Source organism: Cebus imitator, unplaced genomic scaffold, assembly GCF_001604975.1.
Source record: "Cebus imitator isolate Cc_AM_T3 unplaced genomic scaffold, Cebus_imitator-1.0 Scaffold39, whole genome shotgun sequence".
NCBI lineage: Eukaryota > Metazoa > Chordata > Mammalia > Primates > Cebidae > Cebus > Cebus imitator.
This window is the reverse complement of record NW_016107354.1, coordinates 5949743-5968116: the sequence shown is the minus strand read 5'-3', so window position 1 is coordinate 5968116 and position 18374 is coordinate 5949743. Positions and strand designations below refer to the sequence as shown.

Genomic DNA, 18374 nt, shown 5'->3' with positions numbered 1-18374 from the left:
AAAAGAAAAGAAAGAAAGAAAAGTAATGTATGTGAGACAACAATAACAATGACGAAATTTTTGAAAGAAAACCTTGAAATGGTGGCATAAATTTATGTTCTGGTTCCTTTAACAACAGGATGAACAAGTGCTACCTTGGTCTTTGTAAATTAAAAAAGAAAATTTCCCTTTTTTTTCTCTTTCCACTTTCCCATATCTGAAATAATTTCATAGCGTTTGTGCCTACAGCTGATGGAATAATTTTCTTGATTTCCAGAGAGCAAAGACCACCTTGGGGTGACCTTCACTGTTAAAGCTGACTGTTTCTGAATCCATGTTAAGACAGTGTAAACAAATACATTTAGAGTTATAGACCTCCACTCCCCACCCCGTGATTTTACCTGCACCTTTGGGCATTTCAGAGTCCCAGAATGTAGTAAACACCAGGCAAGCTCTCCTACCTCTTGCTGAGGGGCATGTTGCGCACAGGGATTGTACAGCTCCAGGACAGCATCTTTCAGATTGATCTCTCTAGAAATAGCTTTATTGAGTTTTAATCCCTAATTTTTAAAATTGTTTTACAGGTTCTATAATTAGAGACATATTCCTGGATAGGAACTCATGATCAGGGCTCAGAAAAATAAACCATAGACTTCTGGTTGCTTTGCTCTTTCACATTGTGATACAGAGAGATGCAGCAATTATGAGTATGATAGGTACATTTGAGCATAACTATTGGAGAAAATTAAAAGATAAAGCCTCTTTCACAGTTGCCAATGTATATATCAGATCAAGATCAGCTTGCCTGAAAAATAAAAACAGTAAGTAGCCTCCTTCATACTTCAGAGTTAATTTAGATGACCCATTGCTTTATGTAGTTGGAATTTTTTAAATGATTGCTGCTAGAAAGTACCCTTGAAGTTTCCTAGGAGATCCTAGGAACAGGATGTCTGCCTGATCCTGGGTCTTCCATTTACTCACTAGCTAAAGCTTACTGAATGATTACTGTGCCAAATACTGTGCTAAATATTTCACATGGTTTATTTTATTTCATCCTTACTTGAACATGTCATTTAATCTTGCTGAACCTCACTTTTTTCTCATCTAAGAAATGTGTCATGATTTGTCCACTACTCCATGTGAGTGTGAAAACTAAATTTGGTAAAATTTATAAAAGTTATTTGAAAAGATAAAGCACTAAGATTGGGAGTAAAGTCTGACAGTGAAATTAACTTTAGTCCATTAAACTATACCCTTATCCGTTAGAAGTGTGGCCCAAAACCTGAATGTTAGACTGAGTAATAGTATCCATCTGCTATTTGTAAGTATACAACTCAGTGGCAATAATATATTTTCAGTATTGTGTAACTAACGCCACAATCCATACCCAGAATTTTTTCATCATCCCCAACAAAAATGCTGTAGCCATTAATTAATAATTCTCTCTATCCATCTACCCTTAATTTCTGGTAATCTCTATCTATTAGCTTTCTCTATGAATTTGCCTATTGTAGATACTTCATATAATTGGAATCATACAATATTTATCCTTCTGTGTCTGGCTTATTTTGGTAAGCATAACATTTCAAGATCCATCCATATTGTAGCATATATCAAAATTTATTGCTGAATAATATTCTATTATATATATATGCCATATTTTATCTGTTCATCTGTTGATAGGCACTTAAGTTGTTTCTACCTTTTGATTATTATAAATAATGCTTCTATGAACATGGTTATAGAAATGTTTGTTAAGAGTCCCCACTTTCAATCCTTTTGGACATACACCTGTGAGTTGAATTAATGGATTATATGTAGTTGTATGTTTAAACTTTTTAGAAACCACCAAACTGTTTTCCACAGTAGCCATGCCGTTTTATATTCCCACCAGATATTTAAGAGGGTTCCCATTTCTTCACATCCTTGCTAACACTTGTTATTTTCAATTAAAATTTATTATTATCATTGCAGCAGATATGAAGTGGTATCTCATTGTGGTTTTGATTTACATTTGCTTAATGATTTATGATGCTGATCATCTTTTCATGTGCTTATTGGCCATTTGTATATCTCCTATGTAGAACTGTTTATTTAAATAGCTTGTCCATTTTTGAGTTGGATTTTGTTGCTGTTGTTGAGTTTCAGTTCTTTGTATATTATGGATATTAATACCTTATCAGATATATGATTTGCAAATATTTTCTCCCATTCTGTAATTTGTCCTTTAGCATTCTCAATAGTATCTTCTGATACACTAAAGTTCTTAATTTTGATGGAGTCCAATTTATCCCTGTTTCCTGTTGGTACTGGTGCTTTCGATGTTATAGCAATGAAATAATTGCCAAATCCAAGTCATAAAGATTTACCACTGTGTTTTCTTCTACGGGTTTTATTGTTTTAGGTTCTAAGTTTATGTCTTTGATCCATTTGAGTTTATTTTTGTATATGGTGTAAAGTAAAACCTTTTTCGATTGTTTTACATCTTTTGCATGTTGATGTCCAGTTTTCCCCTCACCATTTGTTGATAAGACTATCCTTTTCCCTGTTCAATGGTTTTTGCACCTTTGTCAAAAATCAAAAATCAATTGACTACATATGTACAGGTTTTAATTTTGAGTGTTCTATTATATTTCACGGGTACATATCTATATTTCTCTCTATCTCTATCTCTATCTCTATCTATCTCTGTCTCTATCTCTATCTCTGTCCTTATGTCAGTACCATCCTGTTTTAATTACCGTAACTTTGTGATAAAATTTGAACTGTGAGTTTCCAACTTTATTCTTCTTTCTAAGGTTGTTTTAGTTATTGGGACCTCTCATAATTCCATATTAATTTGTGAATTGGCTTTTTCCTTTCTGTGAAATAAGTTGTAATTTTGATAGGGATCGCTTTGAATCTGCTGGTTGCTTTGGGTAGTATTGCCGTTTTGACAGTGTTAAACCTTCCTAACCATGAACACAGATGCTTTTTCATTTATTTATGTCATCTTCAATTTCTTTTAACAATGTTTTATAGTTTTCAATGTACAAGTCTCTTACCTCCTTGGTTAGATTTATCCCTAAGTATTTAGTTCTTTTTAATACTTTTGTAAATGAAATTGTTTTCTTAATTTTCTTTTTGGTTGTTGATTGTTGATGTTTAGAGACACAGCTGATATTTGTATGTTAATCTTACACTCTGCAACTTTGCTGAATTTATTAACTCTAGTAGCTTTCTCAGGGATTCTTTGGGATTTTCTATATATAGAATTACATCATTTGAAAATATAGTTTTACCTCTCCCTTACCAATTTGTATACCTTTTATTTCTTTTTCTTTTCTAATAGCAGTGGCTAGCACTTTCACTGCAATGTTGAATAGCAGCGGTGAAAGTGAGCATTATTGTCTTGTTCTGGGTCTTAAGGGGAAAGCTTTCAGTCTTTCACTATTGAGTATGATGTTAGCTGTAGATGTTTGTTTGTTTAACAAACAGGGTCCAGGCTGGAATAAAGAGGTATGATCATAGCTCACTGCAGCTTGAACTCCTGGGTTCAAGCAATCTTTCTACCTCAGTCTCCCAAGTAACTAGGACTATAGGTACGTGCCACCACACTTGGCCAGCTGTAGACTTTTTATAAGTAACTTTCATCATGTTGAGGTCTTTTTCTTCTATTACTAGTTTTCTGAGAATTTTTTTGATGGAAGAATATTAGATTTTTGTCAGATGACTTTTCTGTGTCAATTGAGATGATCATTTGGTTTATTTCCCCCTTCATTCTATTTTTCTTTTCTTCTTCTTTTTTTTTTTTTTATTGTGCTTTGTGCTCCGGGGTACATGTACACATCCTGTATCCTGCAGGATTGTTGCATAGTTACATACATGCCATGGTGGTTTGTTGTCTCCATCTCCCCTGTCGCCTACATCAGGCATTTCTCCCAGTGTTATTCTTCCCCTCATTTCCCCTCCACATCTCCACCTACTGCATGTTTTCACTCATAGGTGGGTGACAAACAATGAGAACACTTGGGCACAGGGAAGGGAACCACACTCCTTCGTTCTATTAATGTAATGCTTGACACTGATTTAATCCTTTGCATTCTTGGGATAAATTCCACTTTGCCCTGGTAAGCAATTCTTTTAATATGCCATGGATTTGTTTTGCTAATATTTTGTTGAGGATTTTTATATCTATATTTATATGGGATACTTGACTGTAATTTTCTTTTCCTGTGATAGCTTTATCTGGTTTTGGTATCAGGATAATGTTAGCCTTATAAATTGAATTAGAAATATATCCCTCCTCTTCATTTTTTTGGTAATAGTTTGATAAGGATTGATACTAATTCTTCTTTAAACATTTGGCAGAATTCATTGGTAAAGACATCTAGGCCAGGACTTTTTCTTATTGAGAGGTTTCTGATTATTAATTCACTGTCTTTACTTGTTATAGGTCTGTTGAGGTCTTCTATTTCTTCTTGAGTTGGGTAATTTGCATATTTTAAGGTATTTGTCCATTTCTTCTAGGTGTTAAATTGATTAATGTACAATTGTTACAATTGCATAATTATTCAGTGTTTCTTTTTAATTTTTTGTTTTTGTTAGCATTTATTGAGCACTGTTTATTTGGTGAGATACCCCCAACCCGTGTGTGTGTGTGTGTGTGTAATCTCATTTAATAACAACTCCTAGACATAAGTGGCAATAAATGATATCATCTCTGTTTAATTAAAAGAAAATAAGAAACTGATACTCAAAAAAGTTAATTTTTCCAAGAGTTCCACATCTAGAAATACTGGAGATAGAATTCAGACTGAAGTTCTCTGATGTGATATTTCATACTCTTTGGGCCTTGGTGTAAGTGTGTGTGATCTTAAGAAAATATGACCTTTTTCAGTGAATAAAATGTAATTTTTACATGTGGTGTTATGCAAATGACATCTTAAAAAGCCATTTATTTCTATCTCTTCCAGAGTATTTCAAAGCAGAGGTATAAACTGCTATTTTAATACTTGATTAATTAAATCTATCTACTTAGAGTCAAAGCATTTCTGAGATTCTTCTGATTACCACCCTAATTTTTAAATCAGAGTGCTGGGGTCCAGGAAGAAATTATGTTCAACTGTGTAAACTAACCTAGTTTTATAAAAGTCAATAATTTTTACTGTATTTGCCTCTGTATATGGAGGCTATATCATTGATGAGCTATCATGAAGGAATGAAATTTGAGGGTTTTTGTTTTTAATTTTTATTTTTTGTTATTTTTATTTTCTTCATTTTTTAAATTTCAATAGGTTTTTGGGGAACAGATGGTGTTCAGTTACATAAATAAGTTCTTTAGTGGTGATTTCTGAGATTTTGGTGTACCCATCACCCAAGCAGTATATGCTGTACCTAATGTGTAGTTTTTTATGCCTCATCACCCACCAACCTTTCCCCCAATCCCCAAAGTCCAGTGTGTCATTCTTATGCTTTTGCATGCCTCATAGCTTAACTCTCACATATGCGTGAGAATGTGATGTTTGGTTTTCCATTTCTGAGTTACTTTACTTAGAATAATAGTCTCCAATTCCATCCAGGTTGCTGTGAATGCCATTATTTCGTTCCCTTTTATGGCTGAATAGTATTCCATGGTGCATATATATATATATATATATATATAATATCACATTTTCTTTAACCATGGGTTGATTGATGGGCATTTGGATTGATTCCATATTTTTGTAGTTGCAATTTGTGGCTATAAACATGCATGTGTAAGTATCTTTTTCATATAATGATTTCTTTTCCTCTGGGTAGATACCTAGTAGTGGGATTACTAGATCAAACAGTAAGTTTACTTTTACTTCTTTAAGGACTCTTCACACTCTTTTTCACACTACAAACTAGTGTTTATGCTAATTTACATTCCCACCAACAGTGCAAAAGTGTTCCTTTTCCACCACATCCATGCCAATATCTATTATTTATTGATATTTTTATTATGATCATTCTTGCAGGAGTGAGGTGGTATTGCATTGTGGTTTTAATTTGCACTTCCCTGACGATTAGTGATTCTGAGCATTTTTCTGTATGCTTGTTGGCCATTTGTATATATTCCTTTGAGAATTGTTGATTCATATCCTTAGCCCAGTTTTTAATGGCATCGTTTGTTTGTTTGTTTTCTTGATGATTTGTTTGAGTGATTTGTAGATTCTGGATATTAGTTCTTTGATGGATATATAGATTGTGAAGATTCTCTCCCACTCTGCTGGTTGTCTGTTAAGCCAGCTGATTATTTATTTTGCTGTGCAGAAGACTTTTAGTTTAATTAAGTCCCAGCTATTTATCTTTGTTTTTGTTTCATTTGATTTTGGGTTCTTGATCATGATGCCTTTGCCTAAGCTAATGTCTAGAAAGATTTTTCCAATGTAATCTTCTAGACTCTTTATGATTTCAGGTCTTAAATTTAAGTCTTTGATCCATCTTGAGGTGATCTTTTTATAAGGTGAGAGATCAGGACCCAGATTCATTCTTCTAGATGTCGCTTGCCAATTATCCCAGCATCATTTGCAGAATAGAGATTTTATTATTTTTTTTCTGCTTTGTCGAAGATTAGTTGGCTGTAAGTATTTGGCTTTATATCTGGGTTCCCTATTTTGTTCCATTGGTCTATGTGTCTACTTTCATACCAGTACCATGCTGTTTTGATGACTATAGCCTTCTAGTATAGTTTGCAGTCGGGTAATGTGATGCCTCCGGATTTGTTCTTTTTGCTTAGTCTGTCTTTGGCTATGCAGGCTTATTTTGGTTTAATATACATCTTAAGATTCTTTTTACTAGTTCTTTGAAGAATGATGGTAGCATTTTTAGGGGAATCACATTGAATTTGTAGATTGCTTTTGGCAGTATAGTTATTTTTACAATATTGATTCTAACCATCCATGAGCATGGGATGTGTTTCCATTTTTTTATGTAATCTATGATTTCTTTCAGCAGTGTTTTGTAGTTTTCCTTGTAGAGGTCTTTCACATCCATGGTTAGGTATATTCCTAAGTATTTTATTATTTTATTTTATTTTATTTTATTTTATTTTATTTTATTTTATTTTTTCTGTTTTTGCAGCTATTGTGAAAGGGGTTGAGTTCTTGATTTTATTCTCATCTTGGTCACTGTTGGTGTATAGCAGAGCTACTGAGTTATGTACATTAATTTTGTGTCCTGAAACTTTGCTGAATTCATTTACCAGTTCTAGGTGTCTTTAGGGGTTTCTAGGTATATAATCATATCATCAGCAAACAGTGACACTTTGACTTCCTCTTTACTGATTTGGATGCCCTTTCTTCCTTTCTGTTGTCTGATTGTTCTTGCTAGGACGTCCAGTACTATCTTGAATAGAAGTGGTAAAAGTAGACATCCTTATCTTGTTCCAGTTCTTAGGGAAAATGCTTTCAACTCTTCCTTATTCAGTATAATTTTGGCAGTGGGTTTGTTGTAGATGGATTTTATTACTTTAAGCTATGTCCCTTCTATGCTAATTTTGCTGAAGGTTTTAATCATAAAGTGATGCTGTATTTTGTTAAATGCTTTTTCTGCATCTATTGCAATGATCATGTGAGTTTCGTTTTTAATTCTGTGTATGTGGTGTATCACATTTATTAATTTACTTATGTTAAACCATCCTTGCATCCCTGGTATGAAACTGAGGATTTTAAAAATGATTTTATGTAGTGGGGATGAATTTATGGGAGTTCATTCACACTCACTTATTTAATTGCTATTGTGACAAATTCCACAGATTTTCAGATGATTGATTGGTCAATGGTTTGGATGCAGCTGTGAAATAAGTGAAGAAAGTAAGATTAAGCCTTGATTCTTAGCTTTCTTAAAGGTAGACAAAACACTGCAGATGATCTTAAAAGAAATTCTGAGATCAAGGCTCTTCATTATTGTTCTATTCTTTGATGAATAGGGGAGAAATTTAGCAGGAGAAATAACATAGTGATCTCAGCAATACATATTATAATCCTTGCTAATTTTATTTTTCATTTGTCCTCAGAACAAATTGAAGCTTTTGTTTTATTTTTAGAGGTCTAAATGTGTCGCCTATTACCTGCTAACATTTACTGCAGTGTATGACATTCCTTATAGAGTAGTTGTGATATTTTGCTATACCAAATACATGTATCCAGGCAAGACCTGTGCTAAGTGGTGTGTTCAAGTTTGTATCAGTGGTTGCAATTCAAATATGTTCATATTGTAACAAGAATGGCTGTAGCTCATAAAGGCGGGCTCTACAGTTGTTTGGCAACTTATTTAATGATTCTAGCACACAATCATTTTTTAGTTAGTTGGGGATGTGTAACACGTTTTTCTTCAGTTTTGGAGGCTGGGAAATGAGACTGAATTCCTACTTTGGAGTAGTTACTGAAGAATCTTTTGAGTCCTGTCTTCTAGCTCTGTTTCTCTCTCCCTCTCTCTCTCTCCCTCCCTCCCTCCTCGTTCTCCTCCTCCTCCTTCCAAACTTTCCAAATTATTTCTTCAATGTGTTAATATCTGAAGTTGCTATCTCAGGATACTGCAGCTATCCCAGTTACTTGTCTTTCTGAAGAATGAAAATAAATTGACAGACTTTTACCCAAGGGATTTTTGGCTTTCTTTTTTTAAAAAAAGGTAGACTTCATATCTGAATTATTCAAATTAAAAGTATTCTTGCAGAAGGTAGCCTGAATCTATGAATCTAGTGGGTCATAAGTTGTTAGGACAAGCTCCCCTTCTCCTGCCATTAAGTTTTGCTAAGTTTCTGCTTTGTGTCAGTTTCTATGAAAATTTAAGAATTTATTTTCTCTCATTTAGGGACTCTTGATGCTTTGATTCCAAAGGAACGCTGCCTATTCTGGCTAGTGAAACTAATGTCGAGCAAATTTTCCATAAGTTTTAAATCCTACTTTGTATTTGTTCTGTACTCTTAAGACAAAAACAGCAGTTGCAATATTTAGAAAGCTGGAAAAATGGATTAACAGAATGAACATTATTTCTCAAATTGGTTTTTGAAGTCTGTCTTCTTACACTAGAGGTAGCAAGGGCCAAATTACAGTAGTGCATGAAGCCAACCTGTTTCAACAAGCTTCACCTTCCATGTACAAATTTTAAAAGAATGGGTCCTCATGAAAGCATTTCAGATCCAGAGACAAATTTGAAAAAAATTGCTACAACATGTTGACTGATTCCTTGCCAAGTCAGGCACTGAGAACTTTTTGTTGATTGACTTACACAGCAAATTACAGTGGCATGGGGAAACATGTGACTTTGTTATTAAAAAACGAAACTTCACAATACCTTTAAATCCCTCTCTCTCTTAAAATTTTCTTTTCTACTTGTAATCCCTCTCTTCTTCTCCCTCATCTTCTACCCCTCCTGTCTTTTCCTTGTTCTCTTTCTTCTAATCATTCCCTGATATATACTCTGTTGCTCTAATGTGTTCATTTTTACTGTTAATGTTGAAACAATGATATGTTATGGAGAAATAGCTTTCTAAAGATTATATTCAGATATACAAATTCAATGCAAGATAAAAGTTAAAAATGTTTTTAAAATATGCTTGTCAGCAGTGGAAAGAAAGCTGTTTGTAGCCAGCAGGTGAGCTGGAAAGTACTATAGGGTGTGGTAGAGATAGTAATAAATTAACTGGCAAGCCAAAAACTGTAGAAAAAAAAAAAAAAAAGCTATTTCATAGCATAGAAACATGACAGCTATTTAAAAAGGAGTGCCCCAGGGAATTCTTTTAGAGTTTGATTTTTTTAAATATGTTTGACATGAAAAATATTTTAGTACAAATAAAGCAACTGGTATTAAACTTACAGGGAGGGGGGTTGTGGTTTAGAGTTAGTATGAATAATGCATGATATTTAAAGAAAGAACAGCTCTAAAATGTTCCAGGAGGCAGTCCAGTTAGAATGGTGATTTTTTTCCCCTATTTTTGAAGCATCATTAATTCAGCATCATTTTGTGATTTTTTAAAAAACTTTATATCTACCAAAGAAATACTATTTGACTTAGATTAGGATATTCTTTCTTTAGATAATTTAGTTTAAATATCAAGAAGATCAGTAGAATTATTTAAGCATAAAGTGACAGTCGTTTACTATAAAAAATAATTTGGCCTAGTTATGTTTTTTAAAAGGCTCATATAGTACTGCAAACCAAAATCAACCTCATGGAAGGAGAAAAACAAGATCAGATATTTTGAACATTACTCCATAGGAGACCTACACAATATAATGTTAGTGAATGCATTGTAGCAGCACTTCATATGCAATCAGAAGCCAATTGTTACTGGACTGTGTACAAGCACACACTGTGCTCAATGGTCTGATGAGGTATTATGGATATGATGCAAAGAGACTGTGTAGATTAGAAGCTAACAATTTGTTAAAAGTGAAAGCAACATAACATTTACATTGGACCAGCTGAGTAGCACTTCATGTGGCAAGCAGGATGAGTTCCCAAGAACCAGAGGCATCAACAAGGCTTCAGGTATTAGTGTCCATACTGAAAAAAAAAAAAAGTTTGCTTTCCAGTTGACTCCCTTTATTACTGAGATTCTTTCTAGCTGTATATTCATTATTACATTCAGCTTTCATATGGAAAAGTTCATGCAAAACAGCATGATTTTTATAAATGTCAAAAATGTGTGGAGGAACAGTCTATTAAAATATAGCCTAGAGATAGTACATAACACTGACTTTAAATAAGTAGCTGAAGCCAAAGTGATACTCCATTAAATCACTGATATTGTGTAATGTATCCACATGTACTAATTTTTATTTTAGTTATCACTGTCATGATATATTCCTCCTTACCTTCTTTTGGTTCTTCAGGTTGCTGCACACAGCCTGTGTTCTTAGGTCACAGAAGGCACTTCTGTCTCCCTTTTTAGGAGTAATCCGAAGTTAGTAACACACTAAGATGTAGCATTCATCTCTGCTGAACCACATTCAATCTTTACCAGGCATTAGTACAGATATTACATGTAAAATGTGTGGTTATTTAATCAAAGCATCATTGAAACATGTTTCATAAGTACTTAGTATGCATCATTCTGTATTGAGATCCACCAGTTCAGTACCAGAGGTTAATTCAGAAAAACATGGTTTCTACACTTATGGGGATACCAGATGTTTCACAGAATGCTGGAAGATAAGATTAGCTATCCTCTCAGCCCTATCATATTGAAGAGGTTGTATTTTTTTATTTTTAAATTTGTCCAATAAAATAAAGTGTAGAATTACAGTCAATAGCTCAGAACCCTTTTTGGACTCTAATAGTCTGCCTTGCCTACCAAGCCAAAACTTTTTGTTGTTCTAATATAAAAGCCTCAGTGCTTTCCCAGTATACTGAGTGTCAGCCTAGCTTTAAGATATTTTTTTTACTCTTAAAAATGATGTATTACAAGATTTGTAATGGAGTGAACATGCTTGAATTGCACATTTAATTTTTTTAACATCATATTCATGTTTTGCCAGTTTGCCTACCAGCTATCTGTTAACAAAAAGTTCCAAGGCAACACTGCAAGTCTGTGCCCAACTCAGCCTTTTGTTTCTGCAGATGTTTGGGCTTAGAGCAATGTTGTAAAGCTTAGGCAATCCAAGGACCATGTTTGTACTTGTCTGCTGCAATTCCCTGTGCATTGTCTAAACCTGTATGCATTGTTCTTTCCGACAGGTGATAACTACCCTGTACAGTTCATTCCATCAACAATGGCAGCTGCTGCTGCTTCTGGACTCAGCCCTTTACAGCTCCAGGTAAGTGCCAGGAGTAAAAAATGTGGGATATGAGCCAGTACTTTAGTAGAAAACTGCTAACCAGCTGTATGCTAAATAATGGCCTGAATGTTAAATAATTTTTTAAGCATAGCCCAGAAGGATTAACACCTTATGTGCTTACCATAATGCAAATAAAAGAGAAAACTGCCAGTTTCAATATTTTTAAAGGACAAAAAATCACATTATGACTTAATACTATGTATTCTCTATCAGATGAGTTAATAGTTTTACAATGTCAGTGGCTAGTTGTTACTGCATATATGTTAGCTTTTTCCTTGTCAGTTTTTCATCTGTGTCTCCATCTATGTCCAGATTAGCTTTTACATGTAAATATTGAAACAAAAAATGATGTTGGATATTTTTCCTTCTTGTAGCTCATAGAATAAAGGGTTGTTATTCTCAAATTACATGATAATTATTGGGTAAAGTGTAAATTCATTGCTCCTTAATATGTGTATCCTCATCCTTTCTAGGATCAAAAGTCAGGGCATGGTGTCTGATTAATTTTGCATTCGTGTTTCATATTTATAAAGCTAAACTTGGGGAGAAAGTGTTTTGGAAACTGATTGAAAAATCATTTACACCTTATCTTCTTCACAGTAAAATAAGTTTGGAATAGAAATAGGTGGTTATTATACACTTCTACTACTACCATTTGAAAGGGAGGTTGACTTTGATTATGAATGTATATTTGTATTAAAAAAACAAAAAGATGAGATCATTAAAATAAGTCAAACATTCAGTATTTGAATATTTAGAGAATATATGATAATCAACAACTTGAATTAAATATAGTAGAAAGTTTTATTAAATGTAGTTTTTATTCTTAAAATATACTGTAGCTATTTTTGAGTTTTCTTAAATAATCTACAAAATAGCATCTGGTGAAGTATTTTTATTTCTGTGTTGCTATTCTATATGTGACTTGAACATAAAAAGTGTACAGCTATTGTATCATGAAAAAACATCATTTTGAATGTTTCCAATTGGATCTTCAAATAAAGAATTTTTGCAGTTGAGAAATTTTGTCATGAGTCATGATCCAGGAATCCATAAAGATGTAACCCATTATAGGTTGCCTAACAGAGCCAGAAATTTTGCCTAAGAGAAGCGGCAACCTCACCTCTCTTGCAAACTTCCACCTTCCACACCACTAACTCTGAAACCTCTGTAGTTGGTGCAAGTCTAAAAAGAACCCTCACTATTATAAACCTAATATATTTCTCCTTTTCCTATAGCTATGCTATTGAGTATCTTCTTGAGTCAGAGGCAGAAACAAGAAATCAGTGTCACTGTTTGATACTATAACCAAGTTTCTGTAAAAGAAAGAAACTGAGTCTTAAACTTTCTACTTTCTATTTTTTGATGTGCTCAGTACCCTGGATTTAGAAATATGATTCTGTTTCATGAGTTCTGACAGTATGTTTTGTCTTTTTTTTTTCTGAATATGCTACTAAACAGAAGGGTCATGTCTCTCACCCACAAATTAATCCAAGGCTAAAGGGCCTAAGTGACCGTTTTGGCAGGAATTTGGATACCTTTGAACATGGTGGTGGCCACTCTTACAACCACAAACAGATTGAGGTATGAATGCTTCCATTGATGCTTCATTGGGTGGGGGACTGCATTGTTCAGTCATACTCTAGGTTTTTTTTTAAAAAGTGGCACTTAGCCTAAACACTAAACCTAATCTTTTCTTTTTTCTCATTCTTAAGGAGGCTCTTGTTTTGCTCCTTTTCTTTCAGAGAAAAAAGCAAATCCCAAAGCAATGTCCCTGAATTAAGGTTATTCTTTGCCATATATATTCAGGCAAAAGCTTTACATTATAAGTGTCTTCAAAACCACCTTTCTTCCCTCACTCTTTTACTTTTTCTCGTGTATACTGTCATATGGTATTTTTTTAAAAAACTTAAACATTAAAAAAATTATTTGACCATAGAATAACCCTGTAAATTTAATCAAATGTAATTCTGCTTTTATAGATAAAGCAGCTGAGGTTCAGAGAGATTAAGTTATTTAGCCAAGGATATGAAATGTTGGTCGAATCAAGGTTATTGCCCAGGATTTCTAATTCTACATACCCAGTTTTCTCAGAATGAAATAGGGATGGGTGCCTGGGCCTGGATGGTTGCTTTTTCCCAGATAAACTTCTGTAGTATTCTTTTCATATTTCGCCTTCTAGTAGAGTCCTTTGTTGTGTTTTTGGGATATTCTTAACACTAGAGAGAAGATGGCTTATGAAAACCAAGACCTTTTCTTCTATAAAAACCAAGTCCTCCTCTCTCCAATTTCATGCTTGATTCCTTTTCTGCATCATTGGGGTCCCTCACTGGAACTATCATATGGGAGAATTTCCAGCTATCTGTTGAATTTTTAAAAAGTGGATACAGGTTACCTCAGACTGAAACACACTTTAATTTGGGGGGTTAGATATAATGCCAAATTTTATATTGTAACCTAGGATGGAAAACTCAACCCAAAAATGAAAATAATTGCATCTAGTAAGATGAAGATGAACATTCAGCTTCTGTTGGCTATGCTGGTCTGTATAGCTCAAACACTATGTAGTCAATAAAAGGTCCCTTTTACATTACCTTTTCTGCTGCTTGTGAATCTACCTTTTTGGAAAATAATAGGAAATGATCACTCCTAAGAAGAAGGAAGAGACAAGACCAAAGACCCCCTTCGAAGTAGCCTAAGGTAAAGTTCCAGAGCTTGTTAACTGCCTCCTTCTTTCCTTTTGCTTTGACGTAAGAGGTAGACAGGGGGTTTCCACTCAGATATGATTAGACACATATTGTAAGAGCATCTCCTGTCTTCTATACAGACAGAAGAAATTTCTTTTCTAAGCCCTTCTTTTGGCTGTAGAGAGAGTACCACATTTCTGGACGTTCTGAAAACCTACTATGCCCAGGAGAGCTGAAAAGAGATGACTGGACATTAGGAACAAGTTTTTATGTGTGATGACAATTAGCAAGCTTATCCACTCAAGACAGTCAGCTTGAGAAGCTTTTAAATGCCTGGAAGAATGTGAAATCAGGTAGCCTTGACTCAAACTCAAGAACATCTTCTCCTGTTGGACTTCTATTTTCTGTTGAGGTGTTATGTTCTATCCCATCAATCTTCCCTTAGCCAGGTTTCTACTCAGTCTCTTCTTTTGCCTAATTTTTCACTTAGGTTGGCTTCTCTCCCACCTCGCAATCCCTAGTCCCACACCATCACGGATCCCTGATGTGTCAAATCTGGCTTCTGTGGGGGTTTTGGAAACCGTGATGTCATACATAGGAGTGTCAGAGCTGTGTAGTGCCATAGCGATGCTGATCTAGAAGCATAGCATATGTCACATGTCTGTCATTTCAATTAGGCTAAACGGGGAAACCAATAATGCAAGAGCCTTCACAGCTTTGCATTTTAAGCTTGGCTGGTTTTGTATCCTCAGTTTTTGCTTATTCTTGCTCTGTTCCATTGCCTCCTGTTTTTGCACCTTTTTCCTGCATCTCAGGAAACCTTTGATCTGTTTGCTCATGTGGACACTGGGTAGAAAAGACTGACCTTGTTTGAAAGGTGGGTTCCCCAAACTTTCCTGGTATGAGCGTAGCATGCTTATTGGGACATCAATGAATAGTATAGTAGACACCATGTCTAAGCTGCTAGAGAGTAACATTTTAAATCTTGAGCAAGTGTAGAGGGAAATTTTAATAATATCTTGCTTTATTGCTATTAGAATCTGCTTTCTTTTCTAGCTAGGGTTTTCTCCCCTCCATTGACAAGCTAAAATGTCACAGTTCTGTCAACAAACATGATCCTGATAAACTATTGCTACTAAGAAAGCATTACAATTATATTAACTGTTTTTATTTCTAAACAGAGATTCTTAAGAGGAAAAGTTTATAGCACATATACTTCCCCACCCCACCTCACCCCATGCATTACTCAGAACTGGTCCTCTACCTCATGTTACAATTAATTTGTCCTTCAAAGGTTGTCATTTCTAAAATTAATGAGCCTGAGTAAATATTAACAACATTTGGTATATATTAAGTATGCTCTGAAATTTTGTTATCAGGTAGAGAAAAACTATTTAAAATGGAAAGACTCCCCTTATATTAGCATAGGCTATTACTTTCTTTCTTTAAAATAAGGAAAATTCCATAAAGACCATTTTTTAAAATACTACTGTGGTGATCTAAGGCTTGGTTTTCTCTGCCTCAGGGGCACAATATTAGGAGAAAGAAGGCCAAAGAGTGCTATTTTTAGTTGAACAGTTTAGCAGATGCAGGCATGAATACTCATATATCTGAAGGTTGAGGGGTTTGAACCATTAATTTTGATAATGTATTTAACCCTGGGAACAATCAGAGACTGTAACTCTAAGGTTACAATGCTTTTGACCTTTAGAGAACAGAGGGCATTTGCTACAGTAAACAATATATTATATTGCTGCTTATTTCAATTCTCTCACCCGTATAAATTTCAGGACCAGTTGCCATTTGCTTTCTTCAGCTATGTTAACATTGGTCCTTAAGTAAGTCAAAAAGAATGTTAAGGAAAGGGAACCAGTATAATGAGGCATTCATGTAAATTTAGCCTTTAAATAGCGATGATGTTAGATTGTTTCTGAAGAAATATTGTCTCAGGAACTAAGCTCTGGATGACTTTTTTTTAATGAAAAAGGGGCTTCAGTGTATTTATTAATTTTATATGGTTACTTTCAATATGATAGATCCTTAATATTGTTTTGTTTTGTTTTTAATGGGGAGTAGTGTTGCCTCATAGTTGTAGCTTATATTAAACAAAATCTGGTACCCTATGCAAAGTGATACACCTGTCTCATGCCTTCTTATTAAATGATGCATACTTCTCTTTAGCAAATACAGCAGTTAAATATCACACAGCTTAGGAATTTCTAATTAAAATATCTCCATGTGTCAGCATATTGGTAATGTATTATTTTAATCCATTTATTTTGTTTATGAAACAGTGACATATGTTTAGATTGTGAAATATATGAGCCTTAAAAATCACTTTATTGAAGAAAATTAATTCCTACAATACTGTCTCAGTAATGTGTTCACTCACCCAGTCAGTCACTGGCGGCACTGCCAGTCTTAATGTTGGGTAGACACGCTTACCAGTTACATCCACATAACAGTCTTGGAAAGAAGCATATCAGCTCTTTTTCTTAGCATCAAATAATAGAGTTATTCTTTTCTTACTATTTTCTCTTACTTATTAAGTTCAAACCTATCCCCCCAAAACACTTTTGTTGCCTTTTTTTTTTAAATACAATGAAGGTTGGGCCTGAATATATATGTAAGGGATTCTGAAAGACCAATCAAAATTAAAACAAGCTAGTTACCTTTTCAAAGTTAGACATAGTAATTTGTTTGTCAGCAGGAAGTTGTTTGGGTCAGCCCTGAGATAAAGTGACTGTCAGCAGTTATTCCTCCAAGACAAGTAATTTCACTCAATGTATTACTGACAGATTGCTCACTTCTCTGAATCACCAGGGAAAACAAACTTAATATTGTTACAGGCAGAGTTTCTGTCTTCATTAGCTTCAGAGAATGATTTTTATCTAGCATTCAAAGTTCACCAAGCTTTAGTTGGAACATATTTTTACAGACTCGTTCTTATAATGATAGTATGGATAGTAGCCTAAATGAAAGAATTGTATATGAAAATTCAAAAATATCAGTATAAATACATTTCCACTGTTATTAGATGTGTATTATGTGTAGTTTAGGGGAGATTTAAGGAAAGGAATATAATTAGAGTCTTAAAGCACTAAAAAAACCTATCAACCATAAGGTATTCTTAAATGAAACTATTGAAGTCTTGCTAAGTTTACAAAGATGGAGGTGAACAGTTGAAGTTTTTGCAAAATTGAACACAAGCACATATTTTATTTAAATGGTATTGTCAATTTTCGTGCTACAAATGGAAAGTAAAGAAGTGCCCATCAGCATTGAGAATATTGTATTTCTATTTCAGTCGTTGCCTGAGTCTTTATGATGTTATATTTAGAGGCTCTGCACTGTCTGTTGTACCTTGTCTTCTTATTTGCAATTGTAAACATGCCTCAGTGCTGTGGGGGAATGGGAGGGTGATTGAGTTAGCTTTGCTGGGTGGGCTTGGTGAGTTGCGATTTCTAATAGAGACGAAGGTTGAATAAAGAGTTGATTAGAGTGACCTATTACTGGCTACCCAATGGAGAAAGAGGAATTGACTGATTCAAAGCTTGTTTTGAGGATGCCAGCCACGGGGCTCTGCTTTGAAGAGAATGCATGCTTTTCTCTTAATCAGCCTTCACTTACCCTCTGACTCTTTTCTTGACTTTTAAGAGTGTGGTGGAATTTGGGAGGACCATTACAGCTAGGCTTAGTTGAGCTGTAGGCTAATGGAATGAACTCCATTTATGGAAATAGAACTTTAGATTAGCATTTCCACTACAACTTACTTGCCTGTTGTCTTGCGCTGTTTTCAAAATACTTTTTTTTCAGTTTTTTTCGTTGTAAAAAGAACATAATATACATTCTCAGGTTTTGTTTTTTTTTTTTTTTTTTTTTTTTTTTTTTTTTTTTTTTTTTTTTTTTTTTTTTTTTTTTT

General features: G+C 34.2%; 1 protein-coding gene across 20 annotated transcripts in view; it reads left to right on the top strand.

Annotated features, from left to right (window-relative positions):
- Positions 1-18374, top strand: part of SOX6 (SRY-box transcription factor 6) — a 669339-nt gene that overhangs the window by 522657 nt on the left and 128308 nt on the right. For 15 of the 20 annotated variants that reach the window (XM_017525615.2, XM_017525632.2, XM_017525619.2 and 12 more), the window contains 2 exons: positions 11665-11744; positions 13227-13349. In XM_017525615.2, the coding sequence (XP_017381104.1) occupies positions 11665-11744; positions 13227-13349 (203 nt within the window). The remainder of the gene's footprint in view (positions 1-11664; positions 11745-13226; positions 13350-18374) is intronic. The other 5 variants (XM_017525630.2, XM_017525634.2, XM_017525629.2 and 2 more) reach the window with 1 other exon arrangement.